Raw genomic sequence first — 22,654 nt, 5'->3', positions numbered from 1 at the left:
GTTACCATTGTGACTGATCTGTTGGATAACTATAAGAACATGGGGTGTAGGATATCACTCAAAATTCACTTTTTACATTCTCACCTTGATTTCTTCCTGGAAAATTTTGGAGCCGTAAGCAATGAGTATGGAGAACGCTTTCACCAAGAAATTCTTCCCATGGAACACAGTTACCAAGGCCATTGGAAGCCTTCGATGATGGGTGACTACTGCTAGGGGGTCTAGTTAAGGAGGGTGATGAAACGGCAAACTAAAGAAGAGCTCTGTCATTGCATTTAAAAAAAAAGGGGGGCAATTAAAGGTGAAAATATCTTCTGAACCAATTTGGACCTTTATTGGCATCATGCCCATATATACACACAAAACAGTATTGATTTCAAACATTTTGAATGTGTATTTTTTGTTTGAATTAATTGTGTCAATTTTCGCTATTACCATTATTCTGCTGTGTGTCTAGGAAATGTGACGTCATACACAAAAACTGATTTTACCAATGTATTTGGTAAATCCACTCATTTACAAACCAGATGCAAAAAAAATAATTTCAATTTGTTAAATAGTGTAATTGAATTCAAACCAACCTATCGTAGAACAAAATGAACTATTGTTTGTTTGCGCACAGCATGTGAAGTAATAAAACCAAAAGCGAACAGTGTATAGGCACAAAAGGTCAGGTGAGTTCCAACACATTTTATTGCTCTTATAACACAGCCACAGGGCAGCATACAAACACAGATCACACTTTCAGCTTGATGCTCTTGGTCACACCTATCTTGATTCCCGAGACTTCTCCGCCGTATTTCTTCACTTCCTTCCTTGGCTCGCGAACCTGAAATTGAGACATATCATGCACCATAAATCGTTACACATCTGAAAGTAATGACAGTCGAAGGACATGACTGATTGGCACTACTTGGGAAGGGAGTGAGGCAGGGTTGTGGCCTATCTCTGAAATTATTCAATCTGTATAATGTGCAAGCAGTACAGGAGACTGGGGACAAATCTGACAAATGAATTAAAAGTTCTGAGAGAAGACATAAAATCTTTGTGGTTTGCTGACAACACTGCAATTCCTTCACAGATGGCTATGGGCATGGAAGAACAACTGAATGAAATGGATAGAATGTTGAGAAGAGGTTACAATGTAAACACGAACAACAGTAAAACGTGGGTAATGGAGTCTATTCAAATCAAATCAGGTGAGTCTGAAGGAACTGGACTACAGAATGAGAAACCAAATAAAAGTGGTAGAAGTGTTTTGCTATCTGGTCACCAAAATAAATTATGGATCCCCAAGTTAAGTGTGGACAGGTTGATTCAACAGCCCCTACCACTGTCGTTTTCTGCAACCCACAATGTTACAGCTGGCCTCCAAAAATCATGTGTTGTGATTTTCATATTTTCTCACTCACTACACACATTCTGTTAGTCCTACAGGAAGAAATCAACAGGATCTTTTTGGAGGAAAATTTATGTAGTTACATTTTGTACTGAAAGACATTTCTTCTAGGGGCTGCAGTTCTCAAATTATTCAAGAAAAAAATATGAAAGTGACTTTCAAATGCATCTCCACTGCTACACTCAGCTCCCATTTGTCAGGATTTCTAGTCGTCATTCACTGCGCTCTCTCCAACCACTGTACAAAAACTGGCAACTGCATAAATTATTTCCCACATTCGACTTACTTTGGTCTTCACCGACTGAACGTATTATGCCACCATCTTATCTTGAGAACTGACAAGTTGTAAAATTAATGTTTATGTAAATTTTAGGTAACAATTTTGTGAATTTTAACAGCATAAAATAAACTATTACATCATTGTATTTGTCAGGTCTCCTGTCTATGGAACTGCTGTGCTCGTCAGGGTTAAGTTTGGATCAAATTGTCAATGTAACTATTTTTACTGTAACATTTACACAGGTCATTTTTCTATCATGACACTTCACAGGCACATTTAAATTAATAATGTCAATGAAACAGATAACTATGCAGCTGGCCTAATAGACAGAGACCATAAAAAGTTGAATATCGGCAATAGTTTGTGTAGTCAAAAATTTTTGTATAGTGGTAGGAGGGAGTGCCATGAACAACATACTAGAAATCCTGACTGGTGAGGGATGAGTGTGAGGATGGAGGTGCATTTAAAGGTCACTTTTGTACATTTTGCTGAATACCTCAAAAACTGTACTACAGTACAAAATTTAACTAAATAAAATTTCCTGCAAAATGTTCCCATTCATTTTCTCTGTAAGGCTAACAGTATGTGTGTAGCGAGTGAGACAAAATTAAAATCTCATGCACAGATTGCATAAAATGACGTCTGTAGAGCCAGCTGAATCACCGTGTATAAATGTAAACTGGCAACAGAAAAGAGGGTTTGTTAACGTCTTATGTAAATTTAAGTCTTGGCAAGTCTTTTCTGTTATGTATCCTTGTTCAGAACTGAAACATGAATGGTAAACACTTTAGACAGAAGAGTGTAGAAGCTTATGAAGTGAGATGCTACAGAAGAATCCGTTGGGCAGACTTAATAGCTACATTTACATCTACATCCATACCCTGCAAACCACCATGAAGTGAATGGCAGAGGGTATATGCCTTGTACCAGTTATTAGTGTTTCTTCCCATTCCAGTCAGGTATGGAGTACAGGAAGAATGATTGATTGAATGCTTCTGTGTGTGCTCTAATTATTGTAATCTTGTTATGATCCTTATGTGAGCAATAGGTGGGGGTTGTAGTGTATTCCTAGAATCATCGTTTTAAGCTGGTTCTTGAAACTTTGGTAGTAGACTTTCTCAGGTTAGGATAGAATCTGCCAGTTTAGTATCCCCAGCATCACTGTACCACTCCCCCACAGGTCAAACAAACCTGTGACCATTCTTACCGCTCTTCTCTGCATACATTCAGTATCCCCTGTTAGTCGTATTTGGAATGGGTCCTACACTCTTGAGCAATATTCTACAATGGGTCACACAAGTGATTTGTAAGCAATCTTTTTTGTAGACTGATTGCAGTTCCCTTGTATTTTACCAATAAACTGAAACTACCACCAGCTTTACCCACAACTGAGACTATGTGATCATTCCAATTACATATCCTTATTAAGTGTTTTATAAAGGTATTAGTACGAGTTGGCTGATTCCAACTGTGGCCCACTTATAGTAACTTGTTTTGTGAAGTGCACAATTTTACATTTCTGGACATTTAAAGCAAGCTATCAATCTTTGCAACACTTCGAAATCTTATCAAGATTCATGGAGCTTCTTGCAGACAGTACTACACAATGGATAACTGCACCATCTGCGAAAAGCCTGCTGTTGCCATGAATATTGTCTACCAGGTCATTAATATACAACATGAATGGCAAAGGTCCCAACATACTTCTCTTGGGCATACCTGAAGTTACTTCTACACCTGACGATGACTCTCCATCCGAGATAACATGTTGTGTCCTCCCTACCAAACAGTACTCAATCCAGACACACATTTCACTCAATATCCCTTATGATCGTACTTTTGTACAATAAGCATACGTGTAGTACTGAGTGAAATGTTTTTTGGAAACCAAGAAATACTGCATCTACCTTGCTCCCTTGATCCAATATTTTCAGTATGTCATGTGAGAGAAGTGAGAAAAGTACAAGTTGGGTTGCACACAATCAATGTTTTTGGAAAGCGTGCTGGTTGGCATGGAGGAGCTCATTCTGTTCAAGTTACCTCCTTATGTTTGAGGTCAAAATATGTTCTAAGATTCTACAACAAATTGATGTCAAGGATACTGGATGGAAGTTTCGAGGATCACTTTTACTAGACTTCTTGTAGACGGGTTTCTTACAACTAAAGGGATACATGCCAGATCATAGTGAGAAGAGGGGCTAACTCAGCTGCAGCTTAAGAAGAGGTACTGACTGAGAAGAAATCTATGGCACAACCTAACTACAAGGAGGGATCGGCTTAGAGGACATATCTCGAGGCATCGAGGCATTGTCAATTTGGTAATGCAGGTAAGTATGGGCATAAAAATTGGAAGGTTGCACAGGATAGGTTAGTGTTGGGAGTTGCATCAGACCAGTCTACCGATTGGAGACCACAACAAGAACAACAAGTTATACTTGACTAGTCCCACTAACGAAATAACTTACCCAATAGAACTACAGTGCAGGTAGTGTGACGGTACATCACATAAATATTGACATTTTTATCGGTTGTAAACTGTAATTAAATATTTTATGAATACAGTTAGTTTAAAAGATATAGTTAATGTTCTTGAAACAACTGATATGCAGCGATAATTAAAGAGTAGCATCTTTATTTAATGTCTATGAAAATAAAAAAAGGATCAAAAGAGATGCAATTGTACGGCTGAGGAGGAAGGATGTATTTTGTGGTACACACACTGTTTTGTTTCGCTTTACTGAAGACAGCCATTGAGCGGCTACACATATTTTATGTAAGTTACTCGTATTTATTGCTAAAATAAAATTGTTATTATTATTACAAAATGAATTTCTTTGTAATAATTGTCACCTCAAATGCTCGCAGTGGCTAATGATTTTTAATAAGCATTTTTGCAGTAATTTGCGCTGCGAGAAGCTAAATCTTCCGATGCATTACGCACCGAAGTATTTATCTCTTTTTCAGTGTTAACAGTAACTGTAAATGCGAGAGATTTCACTATAAGAACGTTTTTAAATTGCAACAGATAATTAATTTACATTAAAGTTCATGAAACTTCCTAGGAGATTAAAACTGTGTGCCCGACCGAGACTCGAACTCGGGACCTTTGCCTTTCGCGGGCAAGTGCTCTACCAGTGGTTCGCAGGAGAGCTTCTGTACAGTTTGGAAGGTAGGAGACGAGGTACTGGCAGACGTAAGGCTGTGAGTACCGGGCGTGAGTCGTGCTTCGGTAGCTCAGTTGGTAGAGCACTTGCCCGCGAAAGGCAAAGGTCCCGAGTTCGAGTCTCGGTCGGGCACACAGTTTTAATCTGCCAGGAAGTTTCATATCAGCGTACACTCCGCTGCAGAGTGAAAATCTCATTCTGATTAAAGTTCATGTTTTTAAACTATACAGATTCCATGAGTTTGGCAAGTTTTATCTTGGCCACTCCAAGGTAATAATCGAAATTCTCTCAAGCCTTGCTTTGCAATCAATAAATAGAAATTAACAAAATTACATTCAATTCAGTTAACAGCAACTATATTTTAGTCTTCACGTTCAAAATCTAAAGTTGGTACATGAATAACTGGGGCCCTTCGAGAACTAGTTTCATATTTACTTGTGCACGTATGTAAAAGTGATAAGAAAAGACAATATCCTTGAGAGAAAGAATCATGCTGATAAATTAAAAAATAAAAATATATTAAATATATACGTAATTTCCTTTGCATGTGACGCAGCGGATGCCTCCGACGCCACAGGAGGCTGGCAACTCACCTGGCCCTTGCGGCGCACGCGCGCCTTCTCGTACTTGCGGCGGTGGCGCACCCTGGGGTTGCGCATCTCCTTCTTGCGGTACGGCGTCAGCCCCTTGTTCTTGGCCATTTCGTAGGTAATGGCACGCCGGTCTCCCTCCTTGCCACTCTCCCCGTCGGCAATTTCTTCACTCGCGGAGTCTTCGCCTGCGACCGTGTGAAAGGCACAATAACAATTTGTAGCACTGACAAATCTACCAGAGAATGCTGACCAATTCATTGCCTGCTTCAGAGAGTAAGTAGCAAGTGAAACGGAATTAGATTACATTGTACATACACTTTGTTCTATAGAACCACAATTGGGGGGGGGGGGGGGGGGGGGGAAGGAAGATTAGCATTTAATGCCCCATCGACAATGAAGTCATTAGAGACGGAGAACAATCTTTGAATGTTGCAAGGATGGGGAAGGAAATGGCCCGTGCCCTTTCAGAGGACTTGTCTCAGCATCTGCACGCAGGGATTCAGGCAAATGGTGGAAAATATAAATCAGGACAGTCAAATGTGGACTCGAACTGTTGTCCTCCCAAATGTGAGTCCAGTAAGCCAACCGACGTCCCACCTCACTCGGTCATTCACAACATGCTATAAAACAAGAATACACAATACATAAAGCACCCACAATACATAAAGCATGTAGAGAGAGAGAGAGAGAGAGAGAGAGAGAGAGAGAGAGAGAGAGAGAGAGAGAGAGAGAGAGAGAGAATACACTGTTTGTTGCAATATGCTTGGGACAACAGTACATTTTCAGGCGGACAAACTTTCGAAATTACAGTAGTTACAATTTTCAACAACAGATGGCGCTGCAAGTGATGTGAAAGATATAGAAGACAACGCAGTCTGTGGGTGTGCCATTCTGTACATCGTCTTTCTGCTGTAAGCGTGTGTTGTTCACAATGTGCAAGTGTGCTGTGGACAACATGGTTTATTCCTTAGAACAGAGGATTTTTCTGGTGTTGGAATTCCACCGCCTAGAACACAGTGTTGTTGCAACAAGACGAAGTTTTCAACGGAGGTTTAATGTAACCAAAGGACCAAAAAGCGATACAATAAAGGATCTGTTTGAAAAATTTCAACGGACTGGGAACGTGACAGATGAACGTGCTGGAAGGGTAGGGCAACCGCGTACGGCAACCACAGAGGGCAACGCGCAGCTAGTGCAGCAGGTGATCCAACAGTGGCCTCAGATTTCCATTCGCCGTGTTGCAGCTGCGGTCCACGTATCGTCTCATGCACCAGAGTTTACACCTCTATCCATACAAAATGCAAACGCGACAACCCCTCATCGCCGCTACCATTGCTGCACGAGAGACATTCGCTAACGATATAGTGCACAGGATTGATGACGGCGATATGCATGTGGGCAGCATTTGGTTTACTGACGAAGCTTATTTTTACCTGGACGGCTTCGTCAATAAACAGAACTGGCGCATATGGGGAACCAAAAAGCCCCATGTTGCAGTCCCATCGTCCCTGCATCCTCAAAAAGTACTGGTCTGGGCCGCCATTTCTTCCAAAGGAATCATTGGTCCATTTTTCACACTATCTGGACATTCTTCGTGAATTTGTGGCGGTACAAACTGCCTTAGACGACACTGCGAACACCTCGTGGTTTATGCAAGATGGTGCCCGGCCACATCACACGGCCGACGTCTTTAATTTCCTGAATGAATATTTCGATGATCGTGTGATTGCTTTGGGCTATCCGAAACATACAGGAGGTGGCGTGGATTGGCCTCCCTATTCGTCAGACATGAACCCCTGTGACTTCTTTCTGTGGGGACACTTGAAAGACCAGGTGTACCGCCAGAATCCAGAAACAATTGAACAGCTGAAGCAGTACATCTCATCTGCATGTGAAGCCATTCCGCCAGACACGTTGTCAAAGGTTTCGGGTAATTTCATTCAGAGACTATGCCATATTATTGCTAGGCATGGTGGATATCGTACTATAGAGTTTCCCAGACCGCAGTGCCATCTGTTGTTGACAATTGTAACTACTGTAATTTCGAAAGTTTGTCTGCCTGAAAATGTACTGTTGTCCCAAGCATATTGCAACAAACGGTGTATTTCTATCGCTGCTCGTTTAGTTTGTATTGCCGTTTCAAATATACTGGTCATTTTTGAAACACCCTGTAGGTAGGTAGGTAGGTAGGTAGGTAGGTAGGTAGGTAGGTAGGTTGGAGGAGGGGGGAGAGATCCTTACATCCCTGCAGCATACCCTAAGTGAAATTGTGAGAAAGCTAAACGCCTACAGTCATCACAATAGCTGTCCCACAATAGTAAATGGCCGTTGTCCCAAAGACCTCCGCCGGCCGGAGTGGCCGAGCGGTTCTAGGCGCGACCGCTGCGGTCGCAGGTTCGAAACCTGCCTCGGGCATGGATGTGTGTGATGTCCTTAGATTAGTTAGGTTTAAGTAGGTCTACGTTCTAGGGGACTGAAGACCTCAGCAGTTAAGTCTCATAGTGCTCAGAGCCATTTTTTTTTTAACCCAAAGACCTCCTGCTGTCAAAAGGATTGACATAAAAAAACCTAAGCGAAACGGTTGTCGTGGATTTGGGATGAGCAAAAATATCTGAATCATATTTTTGTTTATGATATAATCTACATCTTCACCGACATACATAGTCCGCAAGCCACTGAACATTGTGTGTGACAGGGGGTACCCTGCACCGCTACTAGCCAACTGCTTTCCTGATCAGCTTGTACATGGGCAAGGGAAAAATGACTGTCTATATGCACCTGTATGAGCTCTAATTTCTCGTATCTTATTTTTGTGGTCCTTACATTTGTATGTTGGTCGGCAGTAGTCGTTCGGCAGTCAGCTTCAAATACTGGAACTCTACATTTTCTCAAGTGTTCCCTACACAGAACGCCACCTTTCATCCAGGCATTCTCATTTGACTTCCCAAAGCATCTCCGTAAAACCTGCATGTTGTCCGAACCTACCAGTAATTAATCACCCCCGAATTGCATTGGCGTCTTCGTTCCATCCAACCTGTTGCGGATCCCAAATACTCGAGTAGTACTCAAGAATGGGTAATACTGGACTCCTATAAGTAGCCTCCTTTACAAATGAACTACACTTTCCCACAATTCTCCCAATACACCAAAGTCGGACATTTGCCTTCCCTACTACAATCCTCACGCCCTCATTCCATTTCGTATCACTTTGCTACATTAGACCCAAACATCTGATTGATACAGCACACTTCTAATGCAGTATTTGAACATTACAGGTTTGTATTTCCTAATCTACTACAATCCTCACGCCCTCATTCCATTTCGTATCACTTTGCTACATTAGACCCAGACATCTGATTGATACAGCACACTACTAATGCAGTATTTGAACATTACAGGTTTGTATTTCCTAATCTACATTAACTTACATTTTTAGCCATTCATCATGCCAGCTATAAATTTTGTCTAAGTCATCTAGTACCCTCCTACTGTCACTCAATAATGACACCTTCCTGTACATCACAGCACCATCAGCAAACAACCACAGGTTTTGCCCACCCTGTCCACCATTTACGTAAAAAATAATAGCGGTCCTACCACCCTCGCCGAGGGGACTTCTGACGATACGCTCATCCTCGATAAACACTCAGTGTCGAGAACAGGGCACTGGGTTGTATTAGTTGAAAAGTCTTTGAGCCACTCACATATCTGACAACCTATTCCATGTGGTTGTACCTTTATTAGCAGTCTATAGTGAGGCATCACGTCAAATACCAAACTTCTTGCAAACATATTACCATCGTGAACAAATGAAGTTCCACAATTACTTTTCTGTCTGTGAATCTTCAGGTTTTGGCGGCGCAAAGACTGTTCCATTTTCGGGTGTGCAGCCGCAAGAAATCTCCTCCTTCTTCTAACATTTCGGCTGTATAACGTTCAGCCATCTTCAGAGTGAACCGCAACACTGCCGCTCCAGTGCTCGCTTCGTCCCTTTATACTGTTGTACCGCGCGACTTCGCATGCGGCCACAGATGCAAATGTGCCAGAGACATTGGTCGGCGGCAGAGACGTGCATAATGCGCGAGTTGCATCTATGACTCCGCAGTCGATCTGTGTTGGCATGTCGATATATCATTGTGAGCTGCACTGCGACGACGTCTTTGCGAGTTTATTACAGCTAGTGCCGTATTCCAAGATTTATCAAGATTGAAACCACTATCTCTATTAATTAAATTCGTCATCAAGCAAATTTCAATTGCCTCCTTTACTATCGAGTGCCAAAAGGATGATGTGGTTGCCAAAATTGTCATACAACATACTGTGACCATTATCAATGCAGTGCTCTGCCACTGCCGACTTGTTAGGTTGTAAAAGTCGTGTGTACCTCTGGTCTTCTGTACATCTTACTTGGACAGTACGAGTTGTTTGTCCGATGTAAGAAAGGCCACATTCACATGGAATTTTGTAAACTCCAGATTTTCGGAGCAGCAAATCATCTTTGACAGACAGAGCCCACGAGTGCAGCTGTCTTGGGTGGAGGACGAAAAATCACTTTTACTTTGTGTCTGCCGAGAATGCGTACTATTTTTGATGAGAGGCTACCCACATATGGCAGGAAGGCCATCGATTTAAAGGTTTCATCATCTTCTTCTGCTTTCTTTGTGGCCTCTTTCGGTTTCATTTTCAGTGCCCTCTGTATTTGTTGTGGAGAGTACCCATTGTCTTCAAACACTCTTTGTAAGTGGGAAAGTTCATCTTGCAGTCTGTTTTCGTCAGAAATAATAGCGCTCCGAACTTTGACTCACAGAGCGCATATTATTCCTGGCGAAAGCAGTCTGCAAGATAAACTTTCCCACAACTCACGCATTATGCACGTCACTGCCGCCGACCAACGTCTCTGGTGCATTTGCACCTGTGACCGCATGCGCAGTCGCCCGAAACTTAATGGAACACTTTTCTGTCTGTTTGCTTGTAAGCATTTGCACTCACGGTACACACTGAAGCCCCACACCACAGTACTGTAGTGTGTTGGTAGAGCATCCCACGGACAAAGTGGAGTATTTTGTGGTAAAACAATTTCCGCAAAAAGGAAACAATGCTCCAACAATCTGTGCCAAGCTGGTGGCAGCGTAGGGCTACAGTGCATCACTGTAGGACACAGTGATCAGGTGGCACAGATACTCCCAGTGTGGCCGGAGTCTGAATAACAGAGATCAAAGTCTGAGTAATGAAGATCGAAGCTGTCGATTATCTCACTGTGAAAGACCGGGAACTGCAAGAAGAGTCGAGGCTCTAGTGCTCTGTGACCCGAGTATCACATTTGAGGCAATATCGGAAAAAGTGAAAAACAGTCGCAGATCAGTTTCCGATACCTCACACGATATTCTCCACGGGAGAAAAGTTGCCGCCTGCCGGGTTCCCCACACGTTCGCGACCGTTCGAAATCCCGTCAAACTGAGGTGGCAGTGCAAATATTCAGGTGTGTCAGATGATTTCTCTGCCACCTAATGACTATGGAAAAGTGGACGTAAGAAGACATTCTGTGCAGAGAGATACAGAGAATACTTTGGAGCATCGTCAGTGTGGCGTCTTTCTCTGCCTCGTGCCTCGCTCTCATAGCCGGGCACAACGGCATTAATCCATTAAGGTGGGACATGTGCGAAGTTGCAATACCTCGGAAAAAAAAAAAAAAAAAATCTTTATACAGTCCAAAGTTTTCAAGGCAATGAAACTGAATTCAGCACACTTGTTAAGGAATTTCATATGGATACAGGCATACATTTTCATGCTTCTTTCTTCAACAAGGTGAGCACGAGTGTTAGGTTTTTGAAAAATCTGTCAAAATGAAATTAACACATTTCCATACAAACTTTGATATACCATTATTACAAATATCTGTGGATCAGAATATTGCTACCTTCTTCTTGATTTTTACAGCTCTCCAAATTTCTCTGGAAAAAAATATATACGCAATCTTCGGGCTTTTCTGTTATGTAAATACCTTACTATTTTAGAAAATGAAAATTCCTTCCACAGAATTAAACCATGGAAAATTCCAGGATGGAATGTAACAATATTAGAAGGAAGGCTGCTACTCACATATAGCAGAGATGCTGAGTCACGATAGGCACAACAAAAAGATTCACACAATTATAGCTTTCGGCCATTAAAACCTTTGTCAGCAAAAACACACACACACACACACACACACACACACACACACACACACACCAGCCCGTGGTCCCTAGTCACAGCAGCAGTCCAAATGCAGCTGTTTGCTTTGTGATATTAATAGCTGCCAAGGTGTGGGACAGTAATTCCCAAGTCTGGCTTTTGCTAGTCTCTGACACTGGTGCAGGAAGTCTGACCTGAAGAAGTTGCAGTGTGCTCCGGGACTTTGACGACGAGTGTGCCTGCCATCACGCCTCCTGCAATCCGACACTGGCCCAATCTCACATCCAAACGCTCCACAAATGTGCATATTGCAAAATTTGACTAGCCGGCCAAACGGAGACCGACAATGAGGTACCTTCCACACTGTGTCAGGTGCCGTTAATGCCGTTTCGATGAATATGACATGTTCTCAGAATGAGATTTTCACTCTGCAGCAGAGTGTGCGCTGGTATGAAATTTCCTGGCAGATTAAAACTGTGTGCCGGACGGAGACTCGAACTCGGGACCTTTGCCTTTCGCGGACAAGTGCTCTACCAACTGAGCTACCCAAGCATGACTCACGCCCCATCCTCACAGCTTTACTTCTGCCAGTACTGAGCGTGAGTCGTGCTTGGGTGGCTCAGTTGGTAGAGCACTTGTCCGTGAAAGGCAAAGGTCCCGAGTTCGAGTCTCGGTCCAGCACACAGTTTTAATCTGCCAGGAAGTTTAATATGACACGTGTCTGTGTCCTTCCTAGTGATCACTCAACATCTGATGCTGTTCACGCCCCTTATTCCAGTATACTCTGCCAGGTCTGGTAACAAACTAAATATGATGCGTGTTTTTTGAGTAAGTACAGTGTTGAAATTTAAAAAAAAGACGTGCTAAGATATCTCAATAATTTTATTTTTACACGAAAGTCTGTACCTTAATCTATGCACTGACACCATTACAATCTGATTCTTCCTTGTTTACATTGTGTACTGAGTGTTTCTACATCTACATCTACATTTATACTCCACAAGCCCCCAACGGTGAGTGGCGGAGAGCACTTTACGTGCCACTGTCATTACCTCCCTTTTCTGTTCCAGTCGCGTATGGTTCACGGGAAGAACACCTGTCTCAAAGCGTCCAAGCGCACTCAAATCTCTCTAATTTTACATTCGTGATCTCCTCGGGAGGTATATGTAGGGGGAAGCAATATATTCGATACCTCATCCAGAAACGCACCCTCTCGAAACCTGGCGAGCAAGCTACACTGCGATGCAGAGCGCCTCTCTTGCAGAGTCTGCCACTTGAGTTTGCTAAACATCTCCGTAATGCTATCACAGTTACCAAATAAACCTGTGACGAAACGCGCCGCTCTTCTTTGTATCTTCTCTATCTCCTCCGTCAACACGATCTGGTACGGATCCCACACTGATGAGCAATACTCAAGTAAAGGTCGAACGAGTGTTTTCTAAGGCACATCCTTTGTTGATAGACTACATTTTCTAAGGACTCTCCCAATGAATCTCAACATGGTACCCGCCTTACCAAGATTTAATTTTATATGATCATTCCACTTCAAATCATTCTGCACGCATACTCGCAGATATTTTACAGAAGTAACTACTACCAGTGTTTGTTCCGCTATCATATAATCATACAATAAAGTATCCTTCTTTCTATGTATTCGCAATACATTACATTTGTCTGTGTTAAGGGTCAGTTGCCACTCCCTGCACCAAGTGCCTATCCGCTGCAGATTTTCCTGCATTTCGCTACAATTTTCTAATGCTGCAACTTCTCTGTATACTACAGCATCATCCGCGAAAAGCCGCATGGAACTTCCGACACTATCTACTAGGTCATTTATATATATTGTGAAAAGCAATGGTCCCATAACACTCCCCTGTGGCACGCCAGAGGTTATTTTAACGTCTGTAGACGTCTCTCCATTGAGAACAACATGCTGTGTTCTGTTTGCTAAAAACTCTTCAATCCAGCCACACAGCTGGTCTGATATTCCATAGGCTCTTACTTTGTTTATCAGGCGACAGTGCATAAGTCTAGGAAAATAGCATCTACCTGGGAGCCTGTATCTAATATTTTCTGGGTCTCATGAACAAATAAAGCGAGTTGGGTCTCACATGATATTCTGTTTCCGGAATCCATGATGATTCCTACAAAGCAGATTCTGGGTTTCCAAAAACGACACGATACTCGAGCAAAAAACATGTTCTAAAATTCTACAACAAATTCGACGTCAGAGATACAGGTCTATAGTTTTGCACATCTGCTCGGCAACCCTTCTTGAAGACTGGGACTACCTGTGCTCTTTTCCAATTATTTGGAACCTTCCGTTCCTCTAGAGACTTGCGGTACACGGCTGTTAGAAGGTGGGCAAGTTCTTTCGCGTACTCTGTGTAGAATCGAATTGGTATCCCTTCAGGTCCAGTGGACTTTCCTCTGTTGAGTGATTCCAGTTGCTTTTCTATTCCTTGAACACTTATTTCAGCCATTTTTTCGTTCATGCGAGTATTTAGAGAAGGAACTGCAGTGCGGTGTTCCTCTGTGAAAAGGTGTTTAGAATTTCAGATTTACGCGTGTCATCCTCTGTTTCAATGCCATCATCATCCCGGAGTGTCTGGATATGCTGTTTCGAGCCACTTACTGATTTAACGTAAGACCAGAACTTCCTAGGATTTTCTGTCAAGTCGGTAGATAGAATTTTACTTTCGAATTCACTGAACGCTTCGCACATAGCCCTCCTTACGCTAACTTTGACATCGTTTAGCTTCTGTTTGTCTGAGAGATTTTGGCTGTGTTTAAACTGGGAGTGAAGCTCTCTCTGCTTTCGTAGTAGTTTCCTAACTTTGCTGTTGAACCACGGTGGGGGGAGGGAATTGTTTATATAACAACATTAACCACTTCAAAATACTCTCCATTATGACTAATACATTTGTCCCAATGGTACTTCCACTGTTCGAAACATTTTTCTGTAGTCATCTTTAGAAATGTCTGACAGCTCCACCCTCATTTTTTTCTGAACTTCTTCAATGTTGTCAAATCAGTGCCCTTTCGTGTGTGGAAAAAAGAAAAAGTCACACGAAGCCAGGTCAGGCGACTAAGGTGTGTGGGGCAGCAGAACTGTGCCATTTCTAGCCAAAAACTCAACATTCCTTTTCACTGTCAGTCAGAACCTGAGGAACAAACTTGGCAGCAACCATTTTCATTGCCAAATCTTCTGCTAAAATTCGCAGAACTGAGCTTTGACTAACCCATTGATCTCTGACAGTAAAATGTAAATGTCACGTGACTTGGGCCTCCCGTCGGACAGACCGTTCGCCGGGTGCAAGTTTTTCGTTTTGACGCCACTTCAGCGACTTGCGCGTCGATGGGGATGAAATGATGATGATAAGGACAACACAACACCCAGTCTCCGACCCAGCCGGGAATCGAACCCGGGCCCTTAGGATTGATGTTCTGTCGCACTGACCACTCAGCTACCGTGGGCAGAGATCTCCGACAGTGATCAATTATCTGTTGACGGTCTGTAGCACGAGCTCATCGATTCAGGCACTTGACACATGTCCAGAATGAGGTTTGTCACCAATCGACACATTTCCATTTTTAAATCGAGCAAACCACTCGTACACCTGAGTTTTTTCCCATAGCGTCATCTCGGTGAGCTGTTTCCAACATTAAAACAGTTTCAGCAGCATTTTTAGCGAGTAGAAAACAATATATCACAGCTGCACATTGTTCGTTTAAACTTGCAATAATAAAAACAAAACAAAAACATAACAGCACTAGCAAAACCAATCACTGCAGACAAACAGAACAAGCCACTTCGACAATACAAGTGGAACTGAATGGCAATGAGATGCGCTATACACACCTAGTGGCAGAAATGTGTACTACACAAGCTCCACCCATAGTAATATTATTCCAAATTTTTGGGTACCCCTTGTACAAATTTTCATTTACATCTGACTGTGTCTTCCATAAATAATATGTGTATTTTGAAGATGTGAAATCATATGAATTCTTACATAAGCCGCATTTTCAAACCTCTATTACTCAGTGTATAGTCTATGAGCTACTGGTAACATTGTAAATAGAGCACCATTTTTTAAATGAAACATTCAAAATTTATAATTCACTAAAACTATGTGCACTCCAAAATTTGACCCTGGCAATAATTGTTTATTCTGAGATTGATACATGTTAGTCACTTGGAAGCCCTTATTCTCATCTTTCTACACACCACTGTATCTTTTCTTATAAATAGGTAACTCAAAAGTAACCTTTATTCAAAATTGTCAATTTATAGGATCTTTGAATCTTAACACTTTGTCATCCGGTGCCACCACAGTGGTGTCGTGCACGAAATAGTGGTCAACGGCCGGCGACAGCACAGCTGTGTCGTTTGCATAGTATCGCGCAGTGGCCGGTCACAGCACTTTAGTACCTTTTTCGTTCTGTTGGTGTTTCATTTAGGTAGCAATAAGTTACACATATCAACAAGTATTTTGCTTTTATAAGTACTTGTGTACTTTCATCATGGCAGACGAAAGAGACGATACGATTATTTATGATGAATGCGCGAACGTCTTGTCCGACATTCCGGACGACTTGGCCAATTGGTAAGAAGACATTGGATATCAAAAAAATTAAAGTGAAGCAGAATCGTCAGAAGATAGTGAAATACGTCCAAGAAGAATTCGGCGAACTCTGCGGTTTCCAACAGATTCGGACGAATCAGACGAAGAAGACAGACTATGATTTACTGAGGACCAACTATGATTTACTGAAGACCAATAATAAATTTGAAGGATCTCTGGGTCCACACATATGTCCCACAGAGCAACGTGGATATCGTAGAATTATATATTGGGAATGATCTATTTGAATATATTAGCAACAAAACTAACAAGTATTACAGTCAAAATTGCAATACAAGGAAACTGGATTATATATATATATATATATATATATATATATATATATAAAAATAGGAAGAAACTTCCACATGGGAAAAATATATTAAAAACAAAGATTCCAAGACTTACCAAACGGGAAAGCGCCGGCAGACAGGCACATGAACAAAACACACAAACACACACACAGAATTACTAGCTTTCGCAACCGATGGTTGCTTCTTCAGGAAGGAGAGGGAAAGACGAAAGGATGTGGGTTTTAAGGGAGAGGGTAAGGAGTCATTCCAATCCCGGGAGCACACAAGCAGACATATATATTTGCCTTTAAATATGTCTGCTTGTGTCTGTGTATGTGCGGATGGATATGTGTGTGTGTGTGTGTGTGTGTGTGTGTGTGTGTGTGTGTGAGTGTACACCTGTCCTTTTTTTCCCCTAAGGGAAGTCTTTCCGCTCCCGGGATTGGAATGACTCCTTACCCTCTCCCTTAAAACCCACATCCTTTCGTCTTTCCCTCTCCTTCCTGAAGAAGCAACCATCGGTTGCGAAAGCTAGTAATTCTGTGTGTGTGTTTGTGTGTTTTGTTCATGTGCCTGTCTGCCGGTGCTTTCCCGCTTGGTAAGTCTTGGAATCTTTGTTTTTAACATTTGTCGATGTTACGGGACCCAAACTTAGAAAATGGTTTGGATTTGCTATTCTTACGGGATTATATATAAAAAGGATCGATGATTACTGGTCAACGAATCTGTTGATAGCCACAATAATATTTCGCAGAACAAAGTCTCGCAACCTATTCAGACAAATATTATCATTTTTACATTTTTCTGAAAACAAAAATAAATTGGATAATGCCAACTGGCTTTTGCAAGTGCAAATTGTAATTGATTATTTTTCGAAAAAGTTTAAAGAAATGTTTCATCTAATTCAAAACATCTCAATTGATGAAGGAATAATACTGTGGTGTGGACAGTCAAATTTTAGTTTACAATCCATCAAAAATTACGAAATATGGCATACTCATTCGGATGCTGTGTGATTAGAGTACAGGATACAGTTCCTCATTCAAGATATATTCCAGGACTGGAAAACGTTTAGTAAAAACAGTGATGGCACTATTGGCATCTCCTTATGGAAAGTGGCATCACCTCTACGTGGATAATTATTATAACAGTGTAGAACTTGCAGAGAAGTTATTTGAAAAGAAAATTCGAGTTTGTGGAACCATACGGCAAAATAGAGGATTTTTGGAAAAATTAAAATGCACAAAAGTCAATGTGTTTGAAGCTTCTCATCAACGGAAAGGTGACAAGCGGCCAGCAACAAGCCGAGTAATCCAAATTAGCGCTGCCGGCTCCAAGCAAATACATTTGTACGAGATGTGCCGACAGCAAAGTGTTAAAATGAAATCCTTTTGAAATAGTGGTATCATTGTCTTGTAGTCTTAATTTTTCCTTCTCCAAATGTGCACAACTTTCCTAGGAAAATAGATTAGTTCATGAAATATTTCAATTAAAACAACCGAGTTTCCCTAAAATTCTTTGCGATCTGTGTAAATCCCATTGCAAGATAAAAACTCATGTCTCATAATATATAAGCTTATTTGCAAGAATTTAAGCACCTCCATCCACTTATTAATCAAAACAGTGTCTATGCCTTAAGTGTTTATACATTCTTTTATTTCTTTTACTTTTCATGTGAATGTCTACAATGTAACAGCTCTATATTTTGATATTTTCCAATAGCCGCCCTATGCATAATTTTAAATAGGCATCTCACACAATTACACAATCAGTCAGTAGCTAGCATTCAAACAGCACAGTCACTGAATTACATGCCAGTCAGGTGGTTTGTTCGATCAATATTGAATCACTGAAATATGTGATCACTACATTACCGTATTTACTCGAATCTAAGCTGCACTCGAATCTAAGCCGCACCTGAAAAATGAAACTCGAAATCAAGTAACAAAATTTTTCCCGAATCTAAGCCGCTCTTGAAATTTGAGACTTGAAATTCCAGGTGAGAGAAAAGTTTTAGACCGCCCCTCCAAATCGAAAAACAGTTGGTCCATTGTAACGTGAAACACAATCGAGGTCGAATGGATGAAGATAAAGTGACAGTAGTTTGGTTCGAGTCGTAAGCTTAACAGTTAAGCTTTACCAGGTAGCCATTGCTATGTGTCAGGCGCTCCGTCTGTATTTATACGGGTACCCTTCCTTTATCGTGTGCTTTGTGTGGTCTGAATCGATTGCTTATTTTGCTTTGATCTGGTAAGTGCCGTTCTCTTTGTTATAGGTGTTTATGTTACTCTAAGCTGAAAATGCATTATTGTACTGTGTCATGCATTGTTTGTTACATTCTGATAATGAGCGTTTAAACCTGTCGCCGCTCGCGGCAAGGCTTGCTTTTGTGCGCACTACGGCTTACAATTCAAAAAAGGAAAAAAAGAGAGGAACTGTCTCATAAGTGAAACAATGGCGAGAGCCTGCTATTTGTTGTTACTTAAACTGCTGCTTTCTTTGATAATGATCAACAAGAACCAAATAATAGACTGCGTATGATATATGACGTTCTGAACGAGAGATTAGTGAAAAATTTTCTCCATTTGAAAAGCTTTGCAGACGACTCTTTAGTACGTTACATTCTGCACAGAAATTAGGGTTATCTTAGATTTAAAAATCTAGTCAGTTGCCGTGTTTAGTTTCTGACTGTATCACTATTCATCATAAGAATAATACGAATATAAACATGACATGATATGTATATTCTTCCGCGTTTGCTGTCCTAGTTTCGTAGTTTATTAGGCAGACAGGATTTAAATGAAATAGCAGCAAACATGAAAGGCTACATGGCATAATATTTACATTCTTTTACCTTTTAATTTATTTGCTGACACAGAGGTTTTGGCGCCAGTATTTATCTTTGTGCCTGCAAAGCATACCTGTGTAGCACGACATATATTTGATGGCAAAAGTTAGTTGTGGCGACACATACCAACATTTTTCAGAACTAGGGCTTGCTTTGCACTCGATTCTAAGCCGCAGGTGGTTTTTTGGAATACAAAAACCGGAAAAAAAGTACGGCTTAGATTTGAGTAAATACAGTAGTCAATCAGAGTAATTACGTTATGTTCATTCACTTACTAGTCAGTCACGAATGCAATTACAAATGCCAGCCTGCAATGTTCTCTTAGGCTACTCACAGCATAAGTAGCTTACTAACCTGTGTTGTTAAATCTATACAATTTGTTGCAAGTGACCCTGGCATCGAGGATGTATAAGATTATGAAATACAAGAGAAGTGACAGGAGTTTTACTAAATTGTGCCGTGTACAATCATTTAACAACTGATTAAAGCACTTAATAGCTATCAGAAGTGTTGTAACTTTCTAAGCACACAGTGTGTTTCTTTAGTGTACACAGGAGCAAGGAGCAGATGCAGTTTGTGGGCAGAGAATTTTACATCTAATATCAAATAGTAAAAGTAATACACAATTTTGTTTGGTGCAGTTGTGGCATCAATTGCTAACAGTAGATATGAATGTTGAAATATATTTAATTTACAAAGATTTACAATTCGGTCAGTCTTCAATACAATGACTGTTCTGTAGACGATGAGCCCTGACCACTATGAAAGTCTGTAAATGTTGTGTAATGGCACATACACCAATGCTTGAACTTAACTACACCCGCCACTGGAGTTCTGTAAAGGGGATGTTTGCATATCATTGGCAGCAGCAAAATCATTCGTAGTAGCACTCTCGTGTTTGCATATCATTGGTAGCAGCATAATCATTTGTGGCAGCAGCCTCGTGCAACAGTGGTGGCTGTAGGAAATGCAGTGGCGTGACTGACCGTGTGCGTTTTCTAAAGTGTGGCCGGTCGGAGAAGAAATGAGGCGAGAAAGATTATCTGCACAATTTACAAGGCACAATACAGGCCAGTAAGCTCACACAGTTCCTTGAACAGGCCTCTGCAGAATGTTTTAGAGCTCACACCACAAAGAATTTGTCTGCTACACTCCTGGACTGAAAAAATTTTGGTTCAGTTTGACAAGCTACCCCAAAAAGGAGCCTGTAAAGTAAATGAAGTATCTACTTGTTAATTCTGACATCTGCCGCCATGGTTACTCAGTAGGACTCATAGCACTGCTGTATCAGCCCAGACTCGAGTCTTTTATGAGGTTTCCTTCACAGAGGCACTACCGTATTTACTCGAATCTAAGCCGCACTTTTTTTCTGGTTTTTGTAATCCAAAAAACCGCCTGCAGCTTAGAATCGAGTGCAAAGCAAGCGGAAGTTCTGAAAAATGTTGGTGGGTGCCGCCACAACTTACTTCTGCCGTCGAATATATGTAGCGCTACACAGGCCTGCTTTGTAGATAAATACTGGCGCCAAAACCTCTGCATCAGTAAATAAATTTAAAAAAAAAAAAAGGTGGGATACAAGCGTATTTCTCCGCACCGAGACTCGAACACTGCATTTTCATACATTATCCAACGAAGTAAATACAAATTCCATATGGCCAACGCTACGCTCCTAATTTTTTCCTATCTGTGAGAAGTGATGGTTGCTAATAGGAACTTTTATGAATCGTGAATCACATGCAGTATTATAAGAATAATACGAATATAAACATTTTGCCACGTATTGTTACGTGTTTGCCGCTATCTCATTTAAATCCTGTCTGCCTCATAAACCACGAAACTAGAGTGAGACAACAGGAAACGCGGAAGAATATACATATCATGTCATGTTTAGATTCGTATTATTCTTATGCCTAACAGTGATACAGTCAGAAATGAAGCACGGCAATTGACTAGATTTTTAAATCTGTTCTTGTTGTTGTTGTCTTCAGTCCTGGGACTGGTTTGATGCAGCTCTCCATGCTACTCTACCCTGTGCAAGCTTCTTCATCTCCCAGTACCTACTGCAACCTACATCCTTCTGAATCTGCTTAGTGTATTCATCTCTTGGTCTCCATCTACAATTTTTACCCTCCACGATGCCCTCCAATACTAAATTGGTGATCCCTTGATGCCTCAGAACATGTCCTACCAACCGATCCCTTCTTCTGGTCAAGTTGTGCCACAAACTTCTCTTCTCCCCAATCCTATTCAATAGTTCCTCATTCCTCCCCCCATGAACCATGGACCTTGCCGTTGGTGGGGAGGCTTGTGTGCCTCAGCGATACAGATACCCGTACCGTAGGTTCAACTACAACAGAGATGTATCTGTTGAGAGGCCAGACAAACGTGTGGTTCCTGAAGAGGGGCAGCAGCCTTTTCAGTAGTTGCACGGGCAACAGTCTGGATGATTGAATGATCTGGCCTTGTAACAATAACCAAAACTGGCATTCTACAGATCGGAGTGTGGAATGACAGATCACTTAATCGGGCAGGTAGGTTAGAAAATTTAAAAAGGGAAATGGATAGGTTAAAGTTAGATATAGTGGGAATTAGTGAAGTTCGGTGGCAGGAGGAACAAGACTTCTGGTCAGGTGACTACAGGGTTATAAACACAAAATCAAATAAAGGTAATGCAGAAGTAGGTTTAATAATGAATAGGAAAATAGGAATGCGGGTAAGCTACTACAAACAGCATAGTGAATGCATTATTGTGGCCAAGATAGATACGAAGCCACACCTACTACAGTAGTACAAGTTTATATGCCAACTAGCTCTGCAGATGATGAAGAAATTGATAAAATGTATGATCAAATCAAAGAAATTATTCAGATAGTGAAGGGAGAAGAAAATTTAATAGTCATGGATGACTGTAATTCGGTAGTGGGAAACGGGAGAGAAGGAAACATAGTAGGTGAACATGGACTGGGGCAAAGAAATGAAAGAGGAAGCCGCCTGGTAGAATTTTGCACAGAGCACAACTTAATCATAGCTAACACTTGGTTCAAGAACCATAAAAGAAGGCTGCATACATGGAAGAAGCCTGGAGATACTAAAAGGTATCAGATAGATTATATAATGGTAAGACAGAGATTTAGGAACCAGGTTTTAAATTGTAAGACATTTCCAGGGACAGATGTGGATTCTGACCACAATCTATTGGTTATGACCTGTAGATTAAAACTGAAGAAACTGCAAAAAGGTGGAAATTTAAGGAGATGGGACCTGGATAAACTGAA

The 22,654-nt window shown here is 41.2% G+C and overlaps 1 protein-coding gene and 1 non-coding gene across 2 annotated transcripts in view; one reads left to right on the top strand and one right to left on the bottom strand.

The window, feature by feature from the left end:
• Positions 1-366: 366 nt before the first annotated feature.
• Positions 367-22,654, bottom strand: part of LOC126294980 (something about silencing protein 10) — a 177,341-nt gene continuing 155,053 nt past the window's right edge. Inside the window, exons 9-10 of the mRNA XM_049987214.1 lie at positions 5,437-5,621; positions 367-829 (exon numbers count right to left, since the gene is read on the bottom strand). Of these exons, the coding sequence (XP_049843171.1) occupies positions 737-829; positions 5,437-5,621 (278 nt within the window). The 3' untranslated portion in view covers positions 367-736. The remainder of the gene's footprint in view (positions 830-5,436; positions 5,622-22,654) is intronic.
• Positions 12,218-12,292, top strand: Trnas-uga (transfer RNA serine (anticodon UGA)). The gene has a single exon. It is a non-coding gene; the product is annotated as a tRNA-Ser (tRNA).

The sequence above is a fragment of the Schistocerca gregaria genome, chromosome 11 (assembly GCF_023897955.1).
Source record: "Schistocerca gregaria isolate iqSchGreg1 chromosome 11, iqSchGreg1.2, whole genome shotgun sequence".
In the NCBI taxonomy this organism is placed as follows: domain Eukaryota; kingdom Metazoa; phylum Arthropoda; class Insecta; order Orthoptera; family Acrididae; genus Schistocerca; species Schistocerca gregaria.
Note: the sequence above shows the minus strand (reverse complement) of the source record. Positions and strands in the feature narration are given on the sequence as shown.